Source organism: Artemia franciscana, chromosome 7 (assembly GCF_032884065.1).
Source record: "Artemia franciscana chromosome 7, ASM3288406v1, whole genome shotgun sequence".
NCBI lineage: Eukaryota > Metazoa > Arthropoda > Branchiopoda > Anostraca > Artemiidae > Artemia > Artemia franciscana.
This window is the reverse complement of record NC_088869.1, coordinates 55,930,135-55,948,982: the sequence shown is the minus strand read 5'-3', so window position 1 is coordinate 55,948,982 and position 18,848 is coordinate 55,930,135. Positions and strand designations below refer to the sequence as shown.

The following is an 18,848-nucleotide window of genomic DNA, read 5'->3' as shown; positions in this document are numbered from 1 at the left end:
ACCAACTAGGTGTTGGGGTGGCGCGAAGCGCCACCCCAACAGCTAGTATATATATATATATATATATCTATATATATAAAAATAAGTTGTCTGTCTGTCTGTGGATCTGTGGATCAGGTGACGTCATGTTTCGGCTGACGCCATGAAATTAGTTGCCGTCATTTTTGTTATGACGATGCTTAGTATATTGTAAAACACATTAATTTGGTTAATAATATACCATTTAAAACACCAAAATGAACATGCTGGAGTAGTCACTCGGTGAGAGAGGGTGTCAGAACGGAGAATGAAGGTCCCAGGTTCAAATCCTGGTTAGGCTAAAAAAGGTAAAAAACTAAAAACTAAAAAAAAACTGAAAAAACTAAAAAAAGGCAAAAACTACAAAAAAAACTAAAAACTAATAAAAAAATAAAAAAGCCGAAAAACTAAAAAAACTAAAGAAACTAAAAAAAGGAAAAAACTTAAAAAACTAAAAACTAAAAAAAAACTAAAAAAAAGGAAAAATGAAAAATAGAAGAGAAAAAGAATACTAATAAAATTAAAAATAAAAATAAAAAAAATAAAAAAGATAAAAAGCTAAAAAAAGGTAAAAACCAATAAAAAACTAAAAAGAAAAAAAGGTAAAAAACTAAAAAAAAAAATTCATCTAAAAAACTAAAAAAAACTAAAAAACGTAAAAACTAAAAGAACTAAAAAAGTAAAAAAAAAAACTAAAAAAAGGAAAAAACTGAAAAATAAGCGGGATATAAAACAGGGGGATATAAATGACGACCGGGACACCGGGACATAAGGAATATAAATGAATCAGAAAATACAACTCATGTTTCCAAATGACGTCGTTTGGAGCCCAAATTGAAAATCCAGATCAATTTATGTCTACTTTCTAAGTAAAAGGGCAAATTTATCATAGAGCAGGGTCTCTTCTACCATTCTCAGGCGAGAATCATAAATTTTTACAATTGTACTTCATCAGTGATAGAAATTCTGAATTGAATGCACGTTGCGAAATTTCTCCCAACATTGAAAGGACAATCGTTTCCCAATTACAACATCTTTTCCACGAAAATAATAATTTAGTGCATCTGTTCAAAACAGCCATCGATTTGATGTCTACTTATACGCATAAAATTGTTATTTCCGCTGACAAAACGCCTCCTGGCCAACATGTGCGTAGATACAATGCTCCAACTATCGACGAAGTGGCCATCGTTATGGTCGGTGATCAGTTTTTACCTCGAGATATTATTCTCAGGGTTTCCACCACACGTGCTACAACTAAAAATAGGCCTACCAATAATACTTTTAAGAAATATAAACCCACCAAAGCTTTGCTATGGCACTCGACCTGCCGTAAAAAAAACAATGGAAAACCTAATAGAGGCCACAATCTTGACAGGGCCTTTTGAGGGTGAGGCTGTTCTTATTCCTCGCATTCCCAAGATTCCAACGGATCTGCCTTTTCAATTTAAAAGATTGCAATTCCCAATTCGATTAGCATTTGCAATCACCATTAACAAAGCTCAAGGTCAATCATTAGAAAAATGTGGTATAGATCTTAATACTGATTGTTTTTCCCATTGACCATTGTACGTTGCATGTTCAAGAGTCGGTAAACCTGACAATCTATTTATATGCAGCGACAATTGGACAGCGAAGAATGTTGTATATTCGCAAGTTTTACGCAGTTAATTTGTATTTTATCTATCTATCTATCTATATAAAAACGAGTTGTATGTATGCATGTTTGTTTGTTTGTAAAAAGAGCGTTTGCATATGATGTCATTATTAGTACATACGGCTTTGTATATGCAGAGACAATGGGAAAGCCAAGAATGTTGTATATTCGCAATTTTTACGTAGTTTAACTCCTGCAGACGAAATGAATGCTTGCCTAAAAAATTCTAATTTATAGGCACACGTAAAAATATTAAAATTAACTAAAAATATGCGTGTCCGATTGCAAAACGATGACTCTGGTCAAACAGTAGACTCAATTTCAGGACGTATACAACTACCTGCTGATTTCTGTAATTTAGTGACGTCCAAAAATGAATTGATTGAAAAAGTATTTCCGAATATTCTAAAAAAATTATAAAAATAATAAATGGCTAAGTGAAAGAGCGATTCTCGCACCCAAAAATATAGACGTCCACGAAATCAACAATATTGTTTTGAACAAGATTCGAGACCAGGCAGTCCTTTACAAGTCAGTCGACACAGTTTTGGAACCAAATGAAGCGGTTAATTATCCATCTGAATTTTTAAATTCCATAGATCCTTCAGGGTTTCCACCACACGTGCTACAACTAAAAATAGGCGTACCAATAATACTTTTAAGAAATATCAACCCACCAAAGCTTTGCAATGGCACGCGACTTGCCGTAAAAAAAAAAACAATGGAAAACCTAATAGAGGCCACAATCTTGACAGGGCCTTATGAGGGTGAGGCTGTTCTTATTCCTCGCATTCCCATGATTCCAACGGATCTGCTTTTTCAATTTAAAAGATTGCAATTCCCAATTCGATTAGTATTTCCAATCACCATTAACAAAGCTCAAGGTCAATCATTAGAAAAATGTGGTATAGATCTTAATCCTGATTGTTTTTCCCATGGACAATTGTACGTTGCATGTTCGAGGGTCGGTAAACCTGACAATGTATTTATATGCAGCGACAATTGGACAGCGAAGAATGTTGTTTATTCGCAAGTTTTACGCAGTTAATTTGTATTGTATCTATCTATATAAAAACGAGTTATGTGGATGCATGTTTGTTTGTTTGTAAAAAGAGCGTTTGTATATGACGTCATTATTAGTACATACGGCTTTGCATATGCACAGACAATGGGAAAGCCAAGAATGTTGTTTATTCGCAATTTTTGCGTAGTTTGAAACACATATATAAATCTATCTATATTCACAGGTGGGACACAGGGACACAACTACAATGGCGCATAACTAATATGGCGCGTAACGACTTACGCGCGCGGGGGGGCTTGGGGGGGCGCGAAGCGCCCCACCAACTAGGTGTTGGGGTGGCGCGAAGCGCCACACCAACAGCTAGTATATATATATATATATATATATATATATATATATATATATATATATATATATATATATATATATATATAAATAAGTTGTCTGTGTGTGTGTGTGTGGGTCTGTCTGTCGGGTGACGTTATGTTTATGTGTCGACTGACGTCATGTTTTCAACTGACGAAATTACAGACCGGGACATCGGGACACAAATGACGACCGGTACACCGGCACATAGGGAATATAAATGACAACACTCAAAGAGAAAGCGACCAGGACAAAAGGAATGTTCGATTAGCAATCACCATCAACAAAGCACCAGGACACAAATGACGACCGGGACACAGGGAGTATAAATGACGACCAGGACATAAGTAAAAAAAAACTAAAAAAATAAAAAAAAAGGTAAAAACTACAAAAAAACTAAAAAGAAAAAAAAACTAAAAACTAATAAAAAAAACTAAAAAAGCTAAAAAACTAAAAAAACTAAAAAGGAAAAAAAATAAAAAAGGAAAGAAATGAAAAATAAAGGAGAAAAACAAAACTAAAAAACGAATGTATATACAGACCGGGACACCGGGATACAAATGACGACCGGGACACAGGGAATATAGATGACGACCGGGACACAGGGACACAACTACAACCGGGACGCCGGGGGGCACAGGGGGATATAAATGACGACCGGGACACCGGGACACAAGGAATATAAATGACGCCCGGGACACTCAAAGAGAAATCACAGACCGGGACACAAATGACGACCGGGACACGGGGAATATAAATGACGACCGGGACACAGGGACAAAACTACAAAGGGGACACCGGGGGGCACAGCTTCGCGCCACCACAACACCTAGTTGTTGGGGGCGCTTCGCGCCCCCCAAGTCCCCCCGCGCGCATAAGTCGTCACGCGTCATATTAGTTACGCGCCATTGTAGTTGTGTCCCTGTGTACCACCTATTAATATAGATAGATTTATATATGTGTTTAAACTACGTAAAACTTGCGAATATACAAAATTCTTGGCTTTCCCATTGTCTGTGCATATACAAAGCCTTATGTACTAATGATGACGTCATATGCAAACGCTCTTTTTACAAACAAACAAACATGCATACACACAACCCGTTTTTATATAGATAGATAGATAGATAGATACAATACAAATTAACTGCGTAAAACTTGCGAATATACAACATTCTTCGCTGTCCAATTGTCGCTGCATATAAATAGATTGTAAGGTTTGCCGACCCTCGAACATGCAACGTACAATTGTCCATGGGAAAAACAATCAGTATTAATATCTATACCACATTTTTCTAATGATTGACCTTGAACTTTGTTAATGGTGATTGCAAATGCTAATCGAATTGGGAATTGCAATCTTTTAAATTGAAAAGGCAGATCCGTTGGAATCATGGGAATGCGAGGAATAAGAACAGCCTCACCCTCAAAAGGCCCTGTCAAGATTGTGGCGTCAATTAGGTTTCCCATTGTTTTTTCTTACGGCAAGTCGCGTGCCATTGCAAAGCTTTGGTGGGTTGATATTTCTTAAAAGTATTATTGGTATGCCTATTTTTAGTTGTAGCACGTGTGGTGGAAACCCTGAAAGATCCACGGAATTTAAAAATTCAGATGGATAATTAACCGCTTCATTTGGTTCCAAAACTGTGTCGACTGACTTGTAAAGGACTGCCTGGTCTCGAATCTTGGTAAAAACAATATTGTTGATTTCGTGGACGTCTATATTTTTGGGTGCAAGAATCGCTCTTTCACTTAGCCATTTATTATTTTTATAGTTGTTTAGAATATTCGGAAATAATTTTTCAATCAATTCATTTTTGGACGTCACTAAGTTACGGAAATCAGCAGGTAGTTGTATACGTCCTGAAATTGAGTCTACTGGGAGCTTTCCGTTTCCAATTGCCAGCAATTGTCTGAAAATGTTTAACCAGAGTCATCGTTTTGCAATCGGACACGCATATTTGTAGTTAATTTTAATGTTTTTACGTGTGCCCATAAATTAGAATTTTTCAGGCAAGCATTCATTTCGTCTGCAGGGGTTGATCTAGGTATTATAGGTAATGTTTGCCTGAAATCTCCCGCAAGCAATATTAATGTGCTGCCAAAGGGTTTCGACTTCTCTCGCAAATCTTTCAAGCATTGATCCAGAGCCTCGAGCGACTTTTTTGTGTGCCATTGTGCACTCATCCCAAATAATAAGTTTGCATTGCTGCAATACTTTACCCATCCCAGATGATTTGGAAACCCCAACACCTAGTTGGTGGGGGCGCTTCGCGCCCCCCCCCCCCACCAACTAGGTGTTGGGGTGGCGCGAAGCGCCACCCCAACAGCTAGTATATATATATATATATATATATATATATATATATATATATATATATATATATATATATATATCATGAAAAGAGAAATCACCAATGCTACAGCACAAACACAAAAAAAAAAAAAAAAAAAAAAAAAAAAAAAAAAAAAAAAAAAAAAAAAAGACAGAAGGAGAAAAGGAAGACTGTTTTCCTAAATTAGTGATTAATATAGACCAGCACTTGAATGAGGCCTTAACCCTACTCATCCATACAATCACATAGGTCAAACAGCATAGCCACACACAATCAACCATATATATATATATACCATATATATATATATATATATATATATATATATATATATATATATATATATATATATATATATATATATATATATATATATATATATATATATATATATATATATATATATATATATATATATATATATATATATATATATATATATATATATATATCCTATCTATCTGCCAAGCGTCTCAGTTGTTTCAACCCATATACCTGTAAATTGAATAAACTTAGGTATGTTCTGAATAATGGACAAGTGCCTTTCGGAATTTTTCATAAAACTCGGGATTTTTGGCAAGCAAATGTTAAGATATGGCTAGGCAGCCTTAGGGGGATAAAAAAATTCAAGTATTTTACTGTTTTACTAAATCTGAAAAAAACTTGCCAGAAAAATTTTGTATTTTCAGAGTCAGCACTTTCCACATTTCTTCAACATTATAGAGCTAAGGGGTAGAACATAATATTAAGAATCGTCAGTAATAGCATCAGCCTGATTCTGAAAGTGCCATACAAAGCCTCATTTTTTAACTTTAGTGATAATAAGCTGCTATTCTTCCTACCTTGGAGAAATTACCCGACAAAGTCTCGTCATACCATTTGATTTAACAGAATTTGCATGTTCAGTAGTGGGAAAGAAATTGTAATGAAAACAGAATTGGGCTTAAGCGGCGATATAGTAGCTTCGTAATAACCTCTTCAGCAAACTCACCGAGGATAACTACTGGCAATTTGCTTTTATATTTTCAGACTGTTGTCTCTCATCCTTTGAGACAAAATCTAAAGACTTAAATAAGCCCATTTATAGCCTCTTGGGATTTAATGTTATATCAAATGCCAAATTTAAGTGAAAACGAGTTTACTACAGATTCATAGCTACTTGTTTCGAAGTGCTACAGATCTACAGACCAGCAGCGGAATAAAGAACGAAATACTAGAATAATACTAGAAATACTAGATGAAACACTAAATAAGGACATATTAGAATGAAAAAAGAGTATTTTTAGGTTGCTAATTTTATACTGTTTCTATTGGCTAAAATTGTGTTTATAACGATTCATCCTCAGCCCCCTCCCCCTACATAGCCAAAGGCTATATACAAAAGCAGCATAAAATAGATATCATGAAAAGAGAAATCACCAATGCAACAGCACAAACACAAAAAAAAGAAAAAAAAAGAGAGACAGAAGGAGAAAAGGAAGACTGTTTTCCTAAATTAGTGATTAATATAGACCAGCACTTGAATGAGGCCTTAACCCTACTCATCCATACAATCACATAGGTCAAACAGCATAGCCACACACAATCAACCATAAAGAATAATCCATGGATAGGCAGTCATGTCGTCAATAAGTATAAGTCGTCATTTACCAAACAATAGAAAAAATAATATAGACAAATAATTCAGAGGCAACACCCAACATAAGGGCTCATCAGGAGAATACACTGGCCTATATAGGGTTTCGCCACTCTAAATTCTCTACCCAGCACAGTGTTGTGGCTACCACAGAATATCCATGGCATCCCCGCGTCAGGTATCACCCCCAAAATACATGCCTATGAAAGGAAAAAAAACAGCAAATGTAAAACAACCAAGTAAAACCAAAACAAGCTTATCCTGTTAATATATCCCTCCCTTTAGCAACAATAGGTAAACTAAATATTATAAATTTTACCAAATCACAAATATTAACACATTGCAAAAAACCTGAATGAACTAAACAATTATAGAATTCATCTTTACCATGTGGCTAATTTTTAAGAAAATCCGCTCAATTAGAAACACAATTCAAAATAAATGGCGCTGCGACAACATTTCTCGAGCCTCCGAAATTAGTTGAAAATTTCTTTAAGTATTTCTAGATAATTCTTTTGATATTTATTTAAAAGTTCGTTATAATGAAAACTAAATTGTTTAAATTGCCAAGTTAATTTATTTGCAGAAAAAACATGAATTTCATTAAGATCTGATTACCCGCTCGTAAGTTAAATATACCTCATTTTTCTAATTTTTCCGAGTTACCTATATCCGCTAATAGCAGGTAATCTGAAAGGCCTGACTTGACAATGAATACCTTTTTAAGCCATGTTGGCCGTCTTCATCTTCTGCCATACAGAAGACTAGAAATGTCAACATCCACTATTTGACAGCTATCACACGCATCATTAAACAATCCAGTTGTTTCAAATATACAAAAAATCGATTGTAAAATGTATGTTGTAGAAACCTTTTGAATTAGTCAATCATAATAACCAAAGACGTCTATAGTTGTTAATAAAAAAGGTTTTCCCAAGTAGCAGAAAATTAATTCCGTTTTCTTTTATTGGTTTTATAATACAAAGGCTGTGTCGTCTTTGTTACTATCTACGCACATTAAATGACTATATTAATTTTTAAGCTTAAGGAAGTATTAAGTTTAACTATAATACATAAACGACCCATTGTCAACCTAAAACAGGTTTAATCAGGCTTAGCCTTGTCATAGTAGAGATATCTAGGTATCTAGATATCTCCACTGTTGGCTTAGTGTAGGAAAAAGTCTTTCATTACAAGCAGTTGTGATAGGACTTTTCTTTCAGCCAATCGTAAAGTCTAACAACACCTTTTGGCCAATAAGGTAGTATTACAATAAGTAGCTCTATAACTTGGGAACGCATATAAATAGTAGTAGTAGTAGCACATAGTAGAGTTCATGAAGATTGATGGAAAAAGATGTCATTCGTCTCAAGTTAAAATAAGTCAAGATACTCAAAATAAGGAAAATTTGATGGATATAAAAGTAAGTGTAATTTGTGTAAGGTACAATTATATTTTATACAGGATTGTGCCTGAAATGGCCGCTCAAGACAGTGGCTCCATCGTAGATCTGTGCAACACAATCTGACCCACTGAGCCCTGGATCTGTACTTGATGCTCGATAAACCCAGGCAGTGTTTCTGTATCATGTTTCTCCACATGAAAGCATCCAAGAGCTGTTTCTTTCACTCTCCTACCATGGAGGTATCTAGTCCAAAAACTGCAAGCTGTGTCTTTTTTTTGTCCTTAGTTTTATCAACCATAACAGCAAAGAATTTCGTTTCCACAGACTCTTTGACGATATTGAAGAGGAAGTTAGTTAGAAAGCCTATCTCGTGATAGGCTTTCTAACTAAAAGACAACGTGCAGGGTTTCCCAGAAGTTTTCTGATTTTCACTTGTATCACTTTCATTATGTCCGTTTTAGAAAATATTTTTTAAGAGCATTTTTAAGACTTACTAAGAATATGTTTGTGCACACAAACTTTTTCACGGTTAAGATCAAATGAATATAGATATAGATTATAGATTGGGGGCACTTCCTAACACCAAGGGGTTGCCCTAGCCCCTCCTCCCCCGTAAATGACACCATTGGTTTTGATGGTGATACCTTTACATGATCTTTTGGCTATTTTATAATGAGGATACTCCCCCCTTTGAAGTTTTAGGTTCTAAGGGATTTACTTTTATGGCAGGGGATCACTTACGGCTTAGGAGGCAAGGATAGACACTAGTTTTCACCGTACCAGCTGTTAATTCATAAATCTTGTAATTTTAATGAATAAGGTGCTTTTTAAGCTATATATTATTTCTTATTATTTCATTGGCTCTTTAGATTCAAGATCTGAAGGTTCTACTTCTAAGCAGACGTCTCGTCAAACAAGTTCACCTGGTTCCATCAACAGTCGCGGTACAAGCATCAATAGTGATAAAGGAACTTCAAGAACAGGTAGGTAGATTAACTATTTGTACCCACATTTCAGAATCTCTGTGAACCTGAGACTTCCGTGAAACCTAAGCAACAAACGGTATTACGTAATTAAATCCTATTGCCTACAGGCGATTCTAGTGAAACATATCAAAAGCAAAATAGGCTATTTCCATTTATACCGTTTTAATTTGTGCCGGCTATACCTGGACAATAAAAATGCAATGCTAGCCTACTTCAACAGGTTGGAGGAGATTCATCTCGGTTTTTCAGACGTATTTCACATTACTGAAGTTTTTTTGAACAAGACTTGTGTCCCCGTATCTCTTTGCTTAGGGAGTCACTAAACGGTATTACGTAATTAAATCCTATTGCTTACAGGTGATTCTAGTGAAACATATCAAAAGCAAAATAGGTTATTTCCATTTATACCGCTTTAATTTGTGCCGGCTATACCTGGACAATAAAAATGCAATGCTAGCCTACTTAAACAGGTTGGAGGTTCATCTCGGTTTTTCAGCGTAATAACTAGCCAGAATTGTTTTCCAGCCAACCAGTCAGATTGTTTCTATTTTGAATCTCTCCATACTCGCCAGTGCTAATCCATTGTAATCAGGAGCAACTGTATGCAGTCGCCTTAGTATTGAGCAACCTGCATCCCATGTATTTTTATAGTACCATCTTTTTATTTATTTCCCCAGCCCCTTTGTATAGAAGGGATGGTTCCAAAATCATTGAAGGGACTTTATTTGATCGGAAATATGAATTTCTAGGGCTTTTTAAGTTTTAAAATTGATTGGGGGAACCAAACCCCCTCCCGTGACCTCATTTGCTATTCAGTCCCCCTGAATCCAATTGCAACTTCCAGAGAACAAGTTTTCCTGGAATAGGTCCAACAAAAATAGACTTCCGATTAATCCCTCTGACATCTGGTGAAAAGTTCCAGACAGCCGTTTCTCTGAATAGTTTAGGAAGGTCGAATAGACACACCTCAGGGATTGACACAACCCCCATGGCCCGTGAGGCATGGGCTATAAATTACAGAAATTACCCATAGTCTATAGGTAGGTTTCCTAGCGGAAAAAAAATTAACACGCTTGATCTTTGGTGTTTAATTGGCTAAAAATGTGAAATTAGCTGTAAAAAATTTCAGGAGTTATTCCATGGGCCAAGAGAAACTCTTTTTTTCGGAATGGGGTACAATGGGTCCTCGAAATGGTCTGGAAACTTTTGGGCCATGGTAAATTTGAAACTTATTGCTGTTAGGTCTCGGGCCAAGAGCTACCCAGTGTTCAAAAACAAAATTTGCTTTTGGGTATCAACACCCGAAAATGGAGCCGAAAAAGAATCACACAGCTTTTTTCCAGTTGGCTATGAAATATAGATCCTTAATTTCTTGTGCTAAAGGAACCCTAATATAAAAGTAGAAATTGGACAAATTTTCGGTTCCCCCGACAGAAAGACCAAAATACCGTGTTTTTTCTTACAGCTTAAAACATACACGCATAAATTTTGGAACAAAAGGAACCCAAATATATATCAACTGAAACTAGGAAAGAGAAATAGCCAAAAATATGTTTTTTTCTGAACATTCTTAAACTTAAAATGGTAAGTTTTTTAGCCAAGAAAGCATTTATACGAGCAAATCGAGCAAATAGTTTTAGCCTGAAGGCACGGGGTCATAAAAATAGAAACCCAGAAAGGGCTAATTTTCTTCTTTTCTAATCAGCTTGAAACTTATAACCTTTATTCTTTGGGCAATGGGGGCCCAAATTCCCAAGGGAAAATTGAGAAGAAAATTTAGTTCCCTAAGAAATTGGATACAAATTTGGACCAAAGTTCTTATTCAGATGAAGGAGGGATCCCTAAATATTGGGTCCAAAATGTTCTTAAAAGATGTTTTTTGGCGATTGTGTTGAAGTTTTTAAGAATCTTTTCCTGACTTGCAGGACAATTACATTTTTTTTAAGCGAGAAAACGATGTCTGAGAGCCTTAAATTTGCCAAAAAACTTACTGTCCCTAATGAGATTGAAACTTACTGCCCAAAAACTTAAGAAAACATAATAAAAAAAAATGGGGGTACCGCTTCCCAAAAAAGGACCCAAAGTTTTTCTTCGTGTCAGCTCCAAATTTACACCCTTAACCCCTTGAGTCAAGAGAAACCTAGTATATACCTTCACTTTTTCTCTTAAACAGGACCTGTTTCAGAAGGTGCGATTTTTTTCTCTCTTAACTACTTAAAATTTACACACATTAGATGCTGTGCCAAGGAGAACCTCATTCACAAAAAACATGTTTGAAGGTATGGATCTCAAAATTGGGATCAAATATATTTGTTTTTCGATTGAACTGGAACTCAAATCGAAGGGTTAAGGAAACGCAAATTTGCAACAATAAAAAATCACAAATACATCGGTTTTAATGAAAATGGGGTTATAATCTAAAAATCACCAACAAACTTTTTTTCTGCAGGCTTGAAACTGAAAACCATAAGTTGTTGGGAAAGCGGGCCCAAATGTACAAGACAATTTCAAGCTTGTTGGTACGGATCCCACTCAAAGCCGAGGCCGAGAAGTCAAGCAAAAATATTTCTAAATTTAGCTTCAAACTTTCAGGGATGGTTACCTGAGCTAAAAAGGACGCAAATTCATTTTTTTTTTTGGGGGGGGGGGGTCATAGGGATATTTAGAAAAGTTTAAAGGCCTTAGTGTCCAAGATAAGTTTGGAACTAACAGCCAAAGTTCTCTCACTGAGAGGAATTTTATATATAAGAAAAGCTTTGGGAAATGGTTCCCCCATGGCCAAAAACTATATTTTCTTCATCAACTAAATCTAATTTTCTCTATAGGGCCAATAGGCCCATAATATAGCAACAAAATATTTTTTCCAAAAAGAGTTAAAATAGGACGCCCCAAAAATGTTTCCAATATTTTTATGAGTACACATGTATGCTCATGAGACAATGGCACTCTAATGTGCCAAATAAATATTTAGAATGGGGACAAGGGTCCCCTAAAACTGGCCCAAACAAAAGTTTTTCGATTGGTTTTGAATTCAACTCAACAACTCTAAGTGAGCCCTGATTCTTAAAAAAATGTTCGCTTCAAAGATGTTATTTCAATGACAGATGTTATTTCAGAACATAAAAAAAAATGTTCTCTTCAAAGATATTATTTCAATAAAAGAAGTTATTTCAGAAGTCTATTCTCATAGAAAGAGAGAGAAAGACTTATTCATTAACAGATAATAAACAAAAAAAAACTGTTACTACCAACCCTAAAAAGCAAAGCTTGTCTGAGGGGGAGATGGAGAAAACAAAATACATAAAATAAAAGAACACTGGGCCATCGACACCACTAGTACCACCACACTCAACTATAAATATGACGAAAAAAAAAATCATTACTTTGCTTTTCCTCTGGGAGCTACATATCATCATAAAACCCACAATAAATAAAATAAACGAATGAATTAAAACTCATTATCTACAAAAAGCAGTTCCTTAACGGTTTTTCGAAATATAACAGGGTCTCCAATACTCCTTATATTACTCGCCAGACTATTCTATTTCCGTGTAACTCTCTATAAAACCGAAAAACATGAACGGGAAGAAATGTCTCTAGGTACACTTAAATCAACACTATCCCTTGTATCGTGTGAATGAACAAAAGACCTAACGCATAATAAATCACTAAAACGGTGTAGTTGAATATCCTGCATTAATCCAAAAATAAATTTTCTTGAAATATAAACATTTTCTGTAGCATAATTTTACTATTTTACATAATGCATTTCAAAATAGTTAAATCATTTTGAATTTTTGAAGGCTTTCCTGAAGTTAAAATAAAATTTGAGTATATGGAAAGGTCTCTTAAGGGGTTTCTAATATGGAATACGGATCAAACGCTCGTCAACAACACTGAAGAAAGTTGAGGGGGGAAAGAAAGATAGAGAAAAAAAATAAATGACCCTTAAATTACAAAATCGTTAATTTTTCGCATTATTTTAAACAATTTTTTGAGCAGTATTTAAAGATTTCATATATTAGTAGTCAAGTGAATCCTGCATATTAATAACTTGAATTTGCCAAAAAGTCTTCATTTTTAAGCGCCGTTTTTAACTTTAGGGATACAAATGGTGAAAATAAGCTTTTGTACAGACATAATTTCTGTGTTGGAATATGGCATTTTAATAAAATATGACTTGTGCAAAATTTGTAATTTTTCCACCTGTACAGTATACACACTGCCTTTCTAAAAACGACAGGCTTTTAGGCAGAATAAAAATTTGCTTTTAAAATGATCGGACGTATTTTGTACAACACCCACTAGCAAGAGTTTAGTTTCCTTGAAAAATTGCTTTTGTAGTGACATTTGCTCTGGGCTTACGGCTTCAAAAGTCGCAAATGACTTACAAGAGGGTGCGAAAAAAAAGAACAGAAATATATGACTGATTTGGGTAAGAATCAATGAACGTCAGAGAAGCTGTCCATTTTTAAAATTCAGTGCATTTTATCTTACTTTTAAGTGTCTGAAGACGTTCTTGAAGAGGACATAAGGAGTGAAGAGGACGATGATCCCTCTCCCCCACTGATACGGAGTGTCAGGATCCCAATGTTTAAGAGGAAAAACTTGAATCCAAAACCACTTCCATCTTACAAGTAAGTTCTGCTTTCTTTCATGCTTCTCAAAATAAGGGCGACTCAACTTGCAACTTACTATTATTAAATTTTTAAGTAAGAAATGGATAAATTTCAGATCAATTCATATTTTCAGTGTCTTAGGTCAATAAAGTAGTTTCCTGCAAATAAGTTTTACTAAAGGTCCACTTACAGTGAGATTTTACTAAAACCGTGATTTAGCTAGCACTTAATTGAGCAAATTAGATTTTTTCCAGAATTTCTTGACTGGCTGATACCAATCTGGGAATGCCAATCAAGGATAGCAAAATTTATATCAAAGTTTGAATTCATAGAAATTTTTTGGACTATTTAGGAAGAAAGTTTTTTATTGGCCTAATCGATTTCTTTCTCCTTGAATATTTACAATGCACAGATTTTCGAAAAGGATTGCTCGTTTGAAGTCTTCAAGGTAGCCCTCAATATTGTTCCTCGGAAGGGGATACTGTGTCCCCTAGATTCTTTAGTCAAAATGAAAAAACCTCTTAGAATCATTTAGTTTTAGGAAATATCTTCCCCTTAAATCTAGTATTGACCTACCTCTCGTTATTTACCAACAAAAATCACTTAATTTCTACATTGTTTAATAGATTGGTTTAAAGCAGGGTTGCCACAAAATAATTTTCGTATTTCGGTTATTAGATCATGAACAAACAACAACATAAGGAACTAAGCTAAAATATGCTTAAAAAAATATATTATCGTCCAAGGTCTTGTAGGAGAACAAGGTGACTATAATAATAATAATAAAATTAAAAATTGTTATCATAATAATAATAACACTAATAAAAATAATAATAATAATAATAATATTAATAATAATAATGATAATAATAATGATAGTAATAACAGTAATAATGATGCTAATAATAACAATAATGATAGTAATAATAAGAATAATAATAATAATAATAATAATAATAATAATAATAATGATAATAATAATAATAATAATAATAATAATAATAATAATAAGTTTTATTATAACCCAAACAAAGCCGCATAAAACAGTACTAAGCCACACGTGGCAATAGCTTGAATTTAAAACAATCATTTCTCACCTTCTTAAGGAAACAACAGCATAAAAAAAGACAAAAAAAAACAAAAAAAAAAAACAACACACACACAAACTTGAATTACTCTCTTTTTTTCACCACTCCTTTAATATATTTGAAGACCTGAAAGATTGTCATTTTAAAGTCGTCTGTAGGATCCCCAAGAAATACAGGGTTTCACACTAAGAAATTACTTGTGAAATGAGAAAACTTCTGGCACGTTGCTAGAATACATGAGAAAACGTTGCTAGAATGTATATGCCACATTAACCACCCCTATATTACATCTGGGTAACAATAGTCTAATCTGCTGCCATCTAGTATCTTGTGGGAAAACAAAGTTGTTATATAAGCCAAACAGAACGAGAAAATGATAAGAGTTGGATCTTCGGTGATGTAACAAAGTGATAGAGCCAAAGGCTCAATTTGTGAATTGTGTTAATCAAATCTATTCTTGTACCAGTCATTTACTTGACTATTATTTTAGCATAACTGCAGCATTATGAACCAAGTTTTATATCTGCCAAATACCTTACCATATACCCTTCAATGTAATTAATAGCAACTTGTTTAAGTGAAGTTACCACTACATACAAGAAAGATCTCTGGAGCAGTTGAGTCTAATTCATAAAGCAATTACTTCTAAGCATTCCATCTTCTGCTTAAGTGTGGATTTGCTTGATAATCAAAAGCTTAATAATATAGGAATTGCTACATAAAATTTGCCATTATAATTTTACCTATGCTGCATACATAAGGATCAACCTGATGCATATAGACATGCCATTGTAGTTGTGCCTTAGCCCCATGCACCCTTTAGCCAGATATAGCCTTATGATATGTACAAAAACTTGTTATTTTTTTTTGTTTGAAAGCAGTTCAATTTGAATTCTGAACACACAATTTATAAGAAATAAGCAGAAATAAAAGCAGAAACCCACCAGGTAAGCATTTTTTAGTATAAACCTAAAATATAGGAGTAGGGCTGAGGAAAAATTACAATGGTAATGTTTATTACCTTTGGAAAGAGTCTGAAATGGGAAATCAAATTCTAGATATCTTGTTTCTCTTTGTATTTTTATCTCTATTGTATAAGTAAATAACCGATTAGACCAAATTGCCTTTCCATTTACAATATATTACCTTTGGAAAGAGTCTGAAATGCGAAATTAAATTCTAAGATCTCTTGTTTCTCTTTGTTTTTTATTTCTGTTGCATAAGTAAATAATTTATTAGACCAAATTGCCTTTCCATTTGCAATATTAAACAAATGTAATTATAGAAACATGGGTATAATGTTTTGAATAGTATAGTGGACAAAAAAAAAACAACAAACAAATTTTTGATTAAAAAAATAAGAATTTAAGCCGTTTTTCTATATTTTCATTTGTTTAATTTTGTTTGCATAAGCACAATTAACCAGGGAATGCCTACCTTGCCATACACCTTGCTATGTATTTACATGCATTCATTTTGAATAAAATTACCTTTAAAGACATAAATGACATCTTTGGAGTGATTCAGCGAATTCAATAAAGCAATTCCTTCTAGATATACCATCTTACGTTTACTTGTGCGTATACGTTCTTACGCACAAATGACTAACTTATAGTAAAAGTTATACCAATAAGATGCCATATATATATTCTGCCAAGTGCAAAATATAAACAACTTGAGAAAAAAGTAAGAAAATATGTTTGTTTATCTTTATGGAAATAACTCTGTTTATTCTAACCTTAATAATACACAAATGGCTAAACTTTTAGTCAAAGTTAATATATCTATGAAAAGGCGTGCTTTCATTCCAACCTTTCATTCCGTGCTTTCATCTCAAATCCGACCCCAATTGAAAACTATAAAGGACTTGAGGTCTATAGTATTGCAAGCGCCAAAAACTCAGTAATACTAGCCAATTGTTTCGAAGAAGACAATATTTAAGTAATTCCGTTAATTATTTCAATTCGATAAAAATATCCATATAGTTTCTTCTAGGAATACTGACTTACGCTGGAATTCTTTGTTAACAACTCGTGCCAACCAGGATAATCTCAGAGAATTTGAAGATAACTTGCTGTTTCAAATGGCATGTGAATATCATAAGGTAAACCTCTTTATATCACATTGAAGTGTAAAATAAAGTGTTGTTACCAATTATCTGGATTGTCATGCGCACAGTAAGAGGAGGATCGGATTAAAAATGACTACCCGCAAACTGTAGCCAAATGACAAAATTTCATGCACAATTTTCAAGTTGTTAGATAAAACTTGAAAAATCTTTCATCAGAACTAAACTTAAGATACAAGTCAGGGTTTGTCATCGTCTATGCTCTATATTGCCTTGCCTGAGCTTTTGTTATTTTATTTGAAAATTTCTTCTTAGTGTATTACGAATGATCTAAAAGGCTCGCCACAATGAACACTTTAAGATTTATCCTATACTTTATTATTTTGTCTCATAGTTCGCCCTTCATATGCATTTTTGAAGATTATACCATATCTTTCAATTAAAATCTCAGCTGGGTCTCAAGGTAGAGACATTACGTACATTTCAAAATTGAGATGGTCAGGACGTAAAATCCTTGAAGAGATTAAAGAGGACCTCAAGAAGTATATCATTCCAGTTGCCACTAGAATTCTCTGAATTTGTAGTATAAGTGGTAGGGGTATTGTCTAAGCATCATACCGCACAGATATCGCTTCTGAGCAGTGAGAGTGTGAGCAAAAGTCATTGTACAAAGCATATTTTTTTTTATCTTGGTCACGGAGTAAAGCTGGAAAAAATGAAAAGACGATAGAGCAGCAATACACGATAGATAGATGCAACATATTTTTTTTCATCTTGGTCACGGAGTAGAACTGGAAAAAATGAATAGACGATAGAGCAGCAATACACCATCAATTTTGCACTCTCTTTTGTGACACTGCAACAGACAGTTATCTTGATTGAGCGGGCCCGTGTAGATAGCCTCATGCCAAAAGTCAAGGTTTTTCACAAGTATAAGCACAAGGATAAATTTGGCAAAAAGTTCTGGCACCCTGCAAAAATTTGTTGGCCTAAAACGTGTCAAAAGTTAAAGAACTCTTTGAGTCCTAACACTGGTCCAGCCTGCTATTTAATAGCAGAAGAACTTAACATGTCTATGTCAATAGTACACAGTATTGTAACTGGGAATCTTAATATGAGAAAAGTGGGTGCAAAAGCGATGAGTGGTGAACGAAACAGCAGCAAATTGAACTCTGCTGTGAAATGGTATAGGCTGTGGAGGTTAACACAGACCACTCGGAAATCTTAATAAAGAGCCAATGAACCAAGAATCTTTTAAATGAAACCCTGAAACGGGAATCCAAAATTCCAAGTGGCACACTAAGAGGTCTCTGTCAAGGGTGTCAATTTTGTTTAGGGGAAAAAATTTTGCTTGTTGATTTTGAAAAATATATGTTTTTGGTAACTCCATTGAAAAATGCTCGTTTTGAGCATTGTTATTGAAAAAAATTACGTCCTCTAGATTGAAAAATGCGTTTTACCTTCCCCCTTCTACGCTTTTGTTATTGACGTCACTTATCACAAAGCCCAAAAAAGTCGATAGTGGTAAAATGGTGAAAGCCATATTTATTGACTGGCTTGACAACTACAGCGTACACAACAGTTTTAAGCCTAAGGGAAAAATGGTCAAAACTGCTTTCTACAAGGATGTCCTCAAGTACGAGAT

The 18,848-nt window shown here is 34.3% G+C and overlaps 1 protein-coding gene across 1 annotated transcript in view; it reads left to right on the top strand.

Annotated features, from left to right (window-relative positions):
• LOC136029486 (SANT and BTB domain regulator of class switch recombination-like) overlaps nucleotides 1–18,848 on the top strand; it is an 84,350-nt gene that overhangs the window by 63,507 nt on the left and 1,995 nt on the right. The window contains exons 9-11 of the mRNA XM_065707915.1: nucleotides 9,312–9,425; nucleotides 13,933–14,065; nucleotides 17,131–17,239. Of these exons, the coding sequence (XP_065563987.1) occupies nucleotides 9,312–9,425; nucleotides 13,933–14,065; nucleotides 17,131–17,239 (356 nt within the window). The remainder of the gene's footprint in view (nucleotides 1–9,311; nucleotides 9,426–13,932; nucleotides 14,066–17,130; nucleotides 17,240–18,848) is intronic.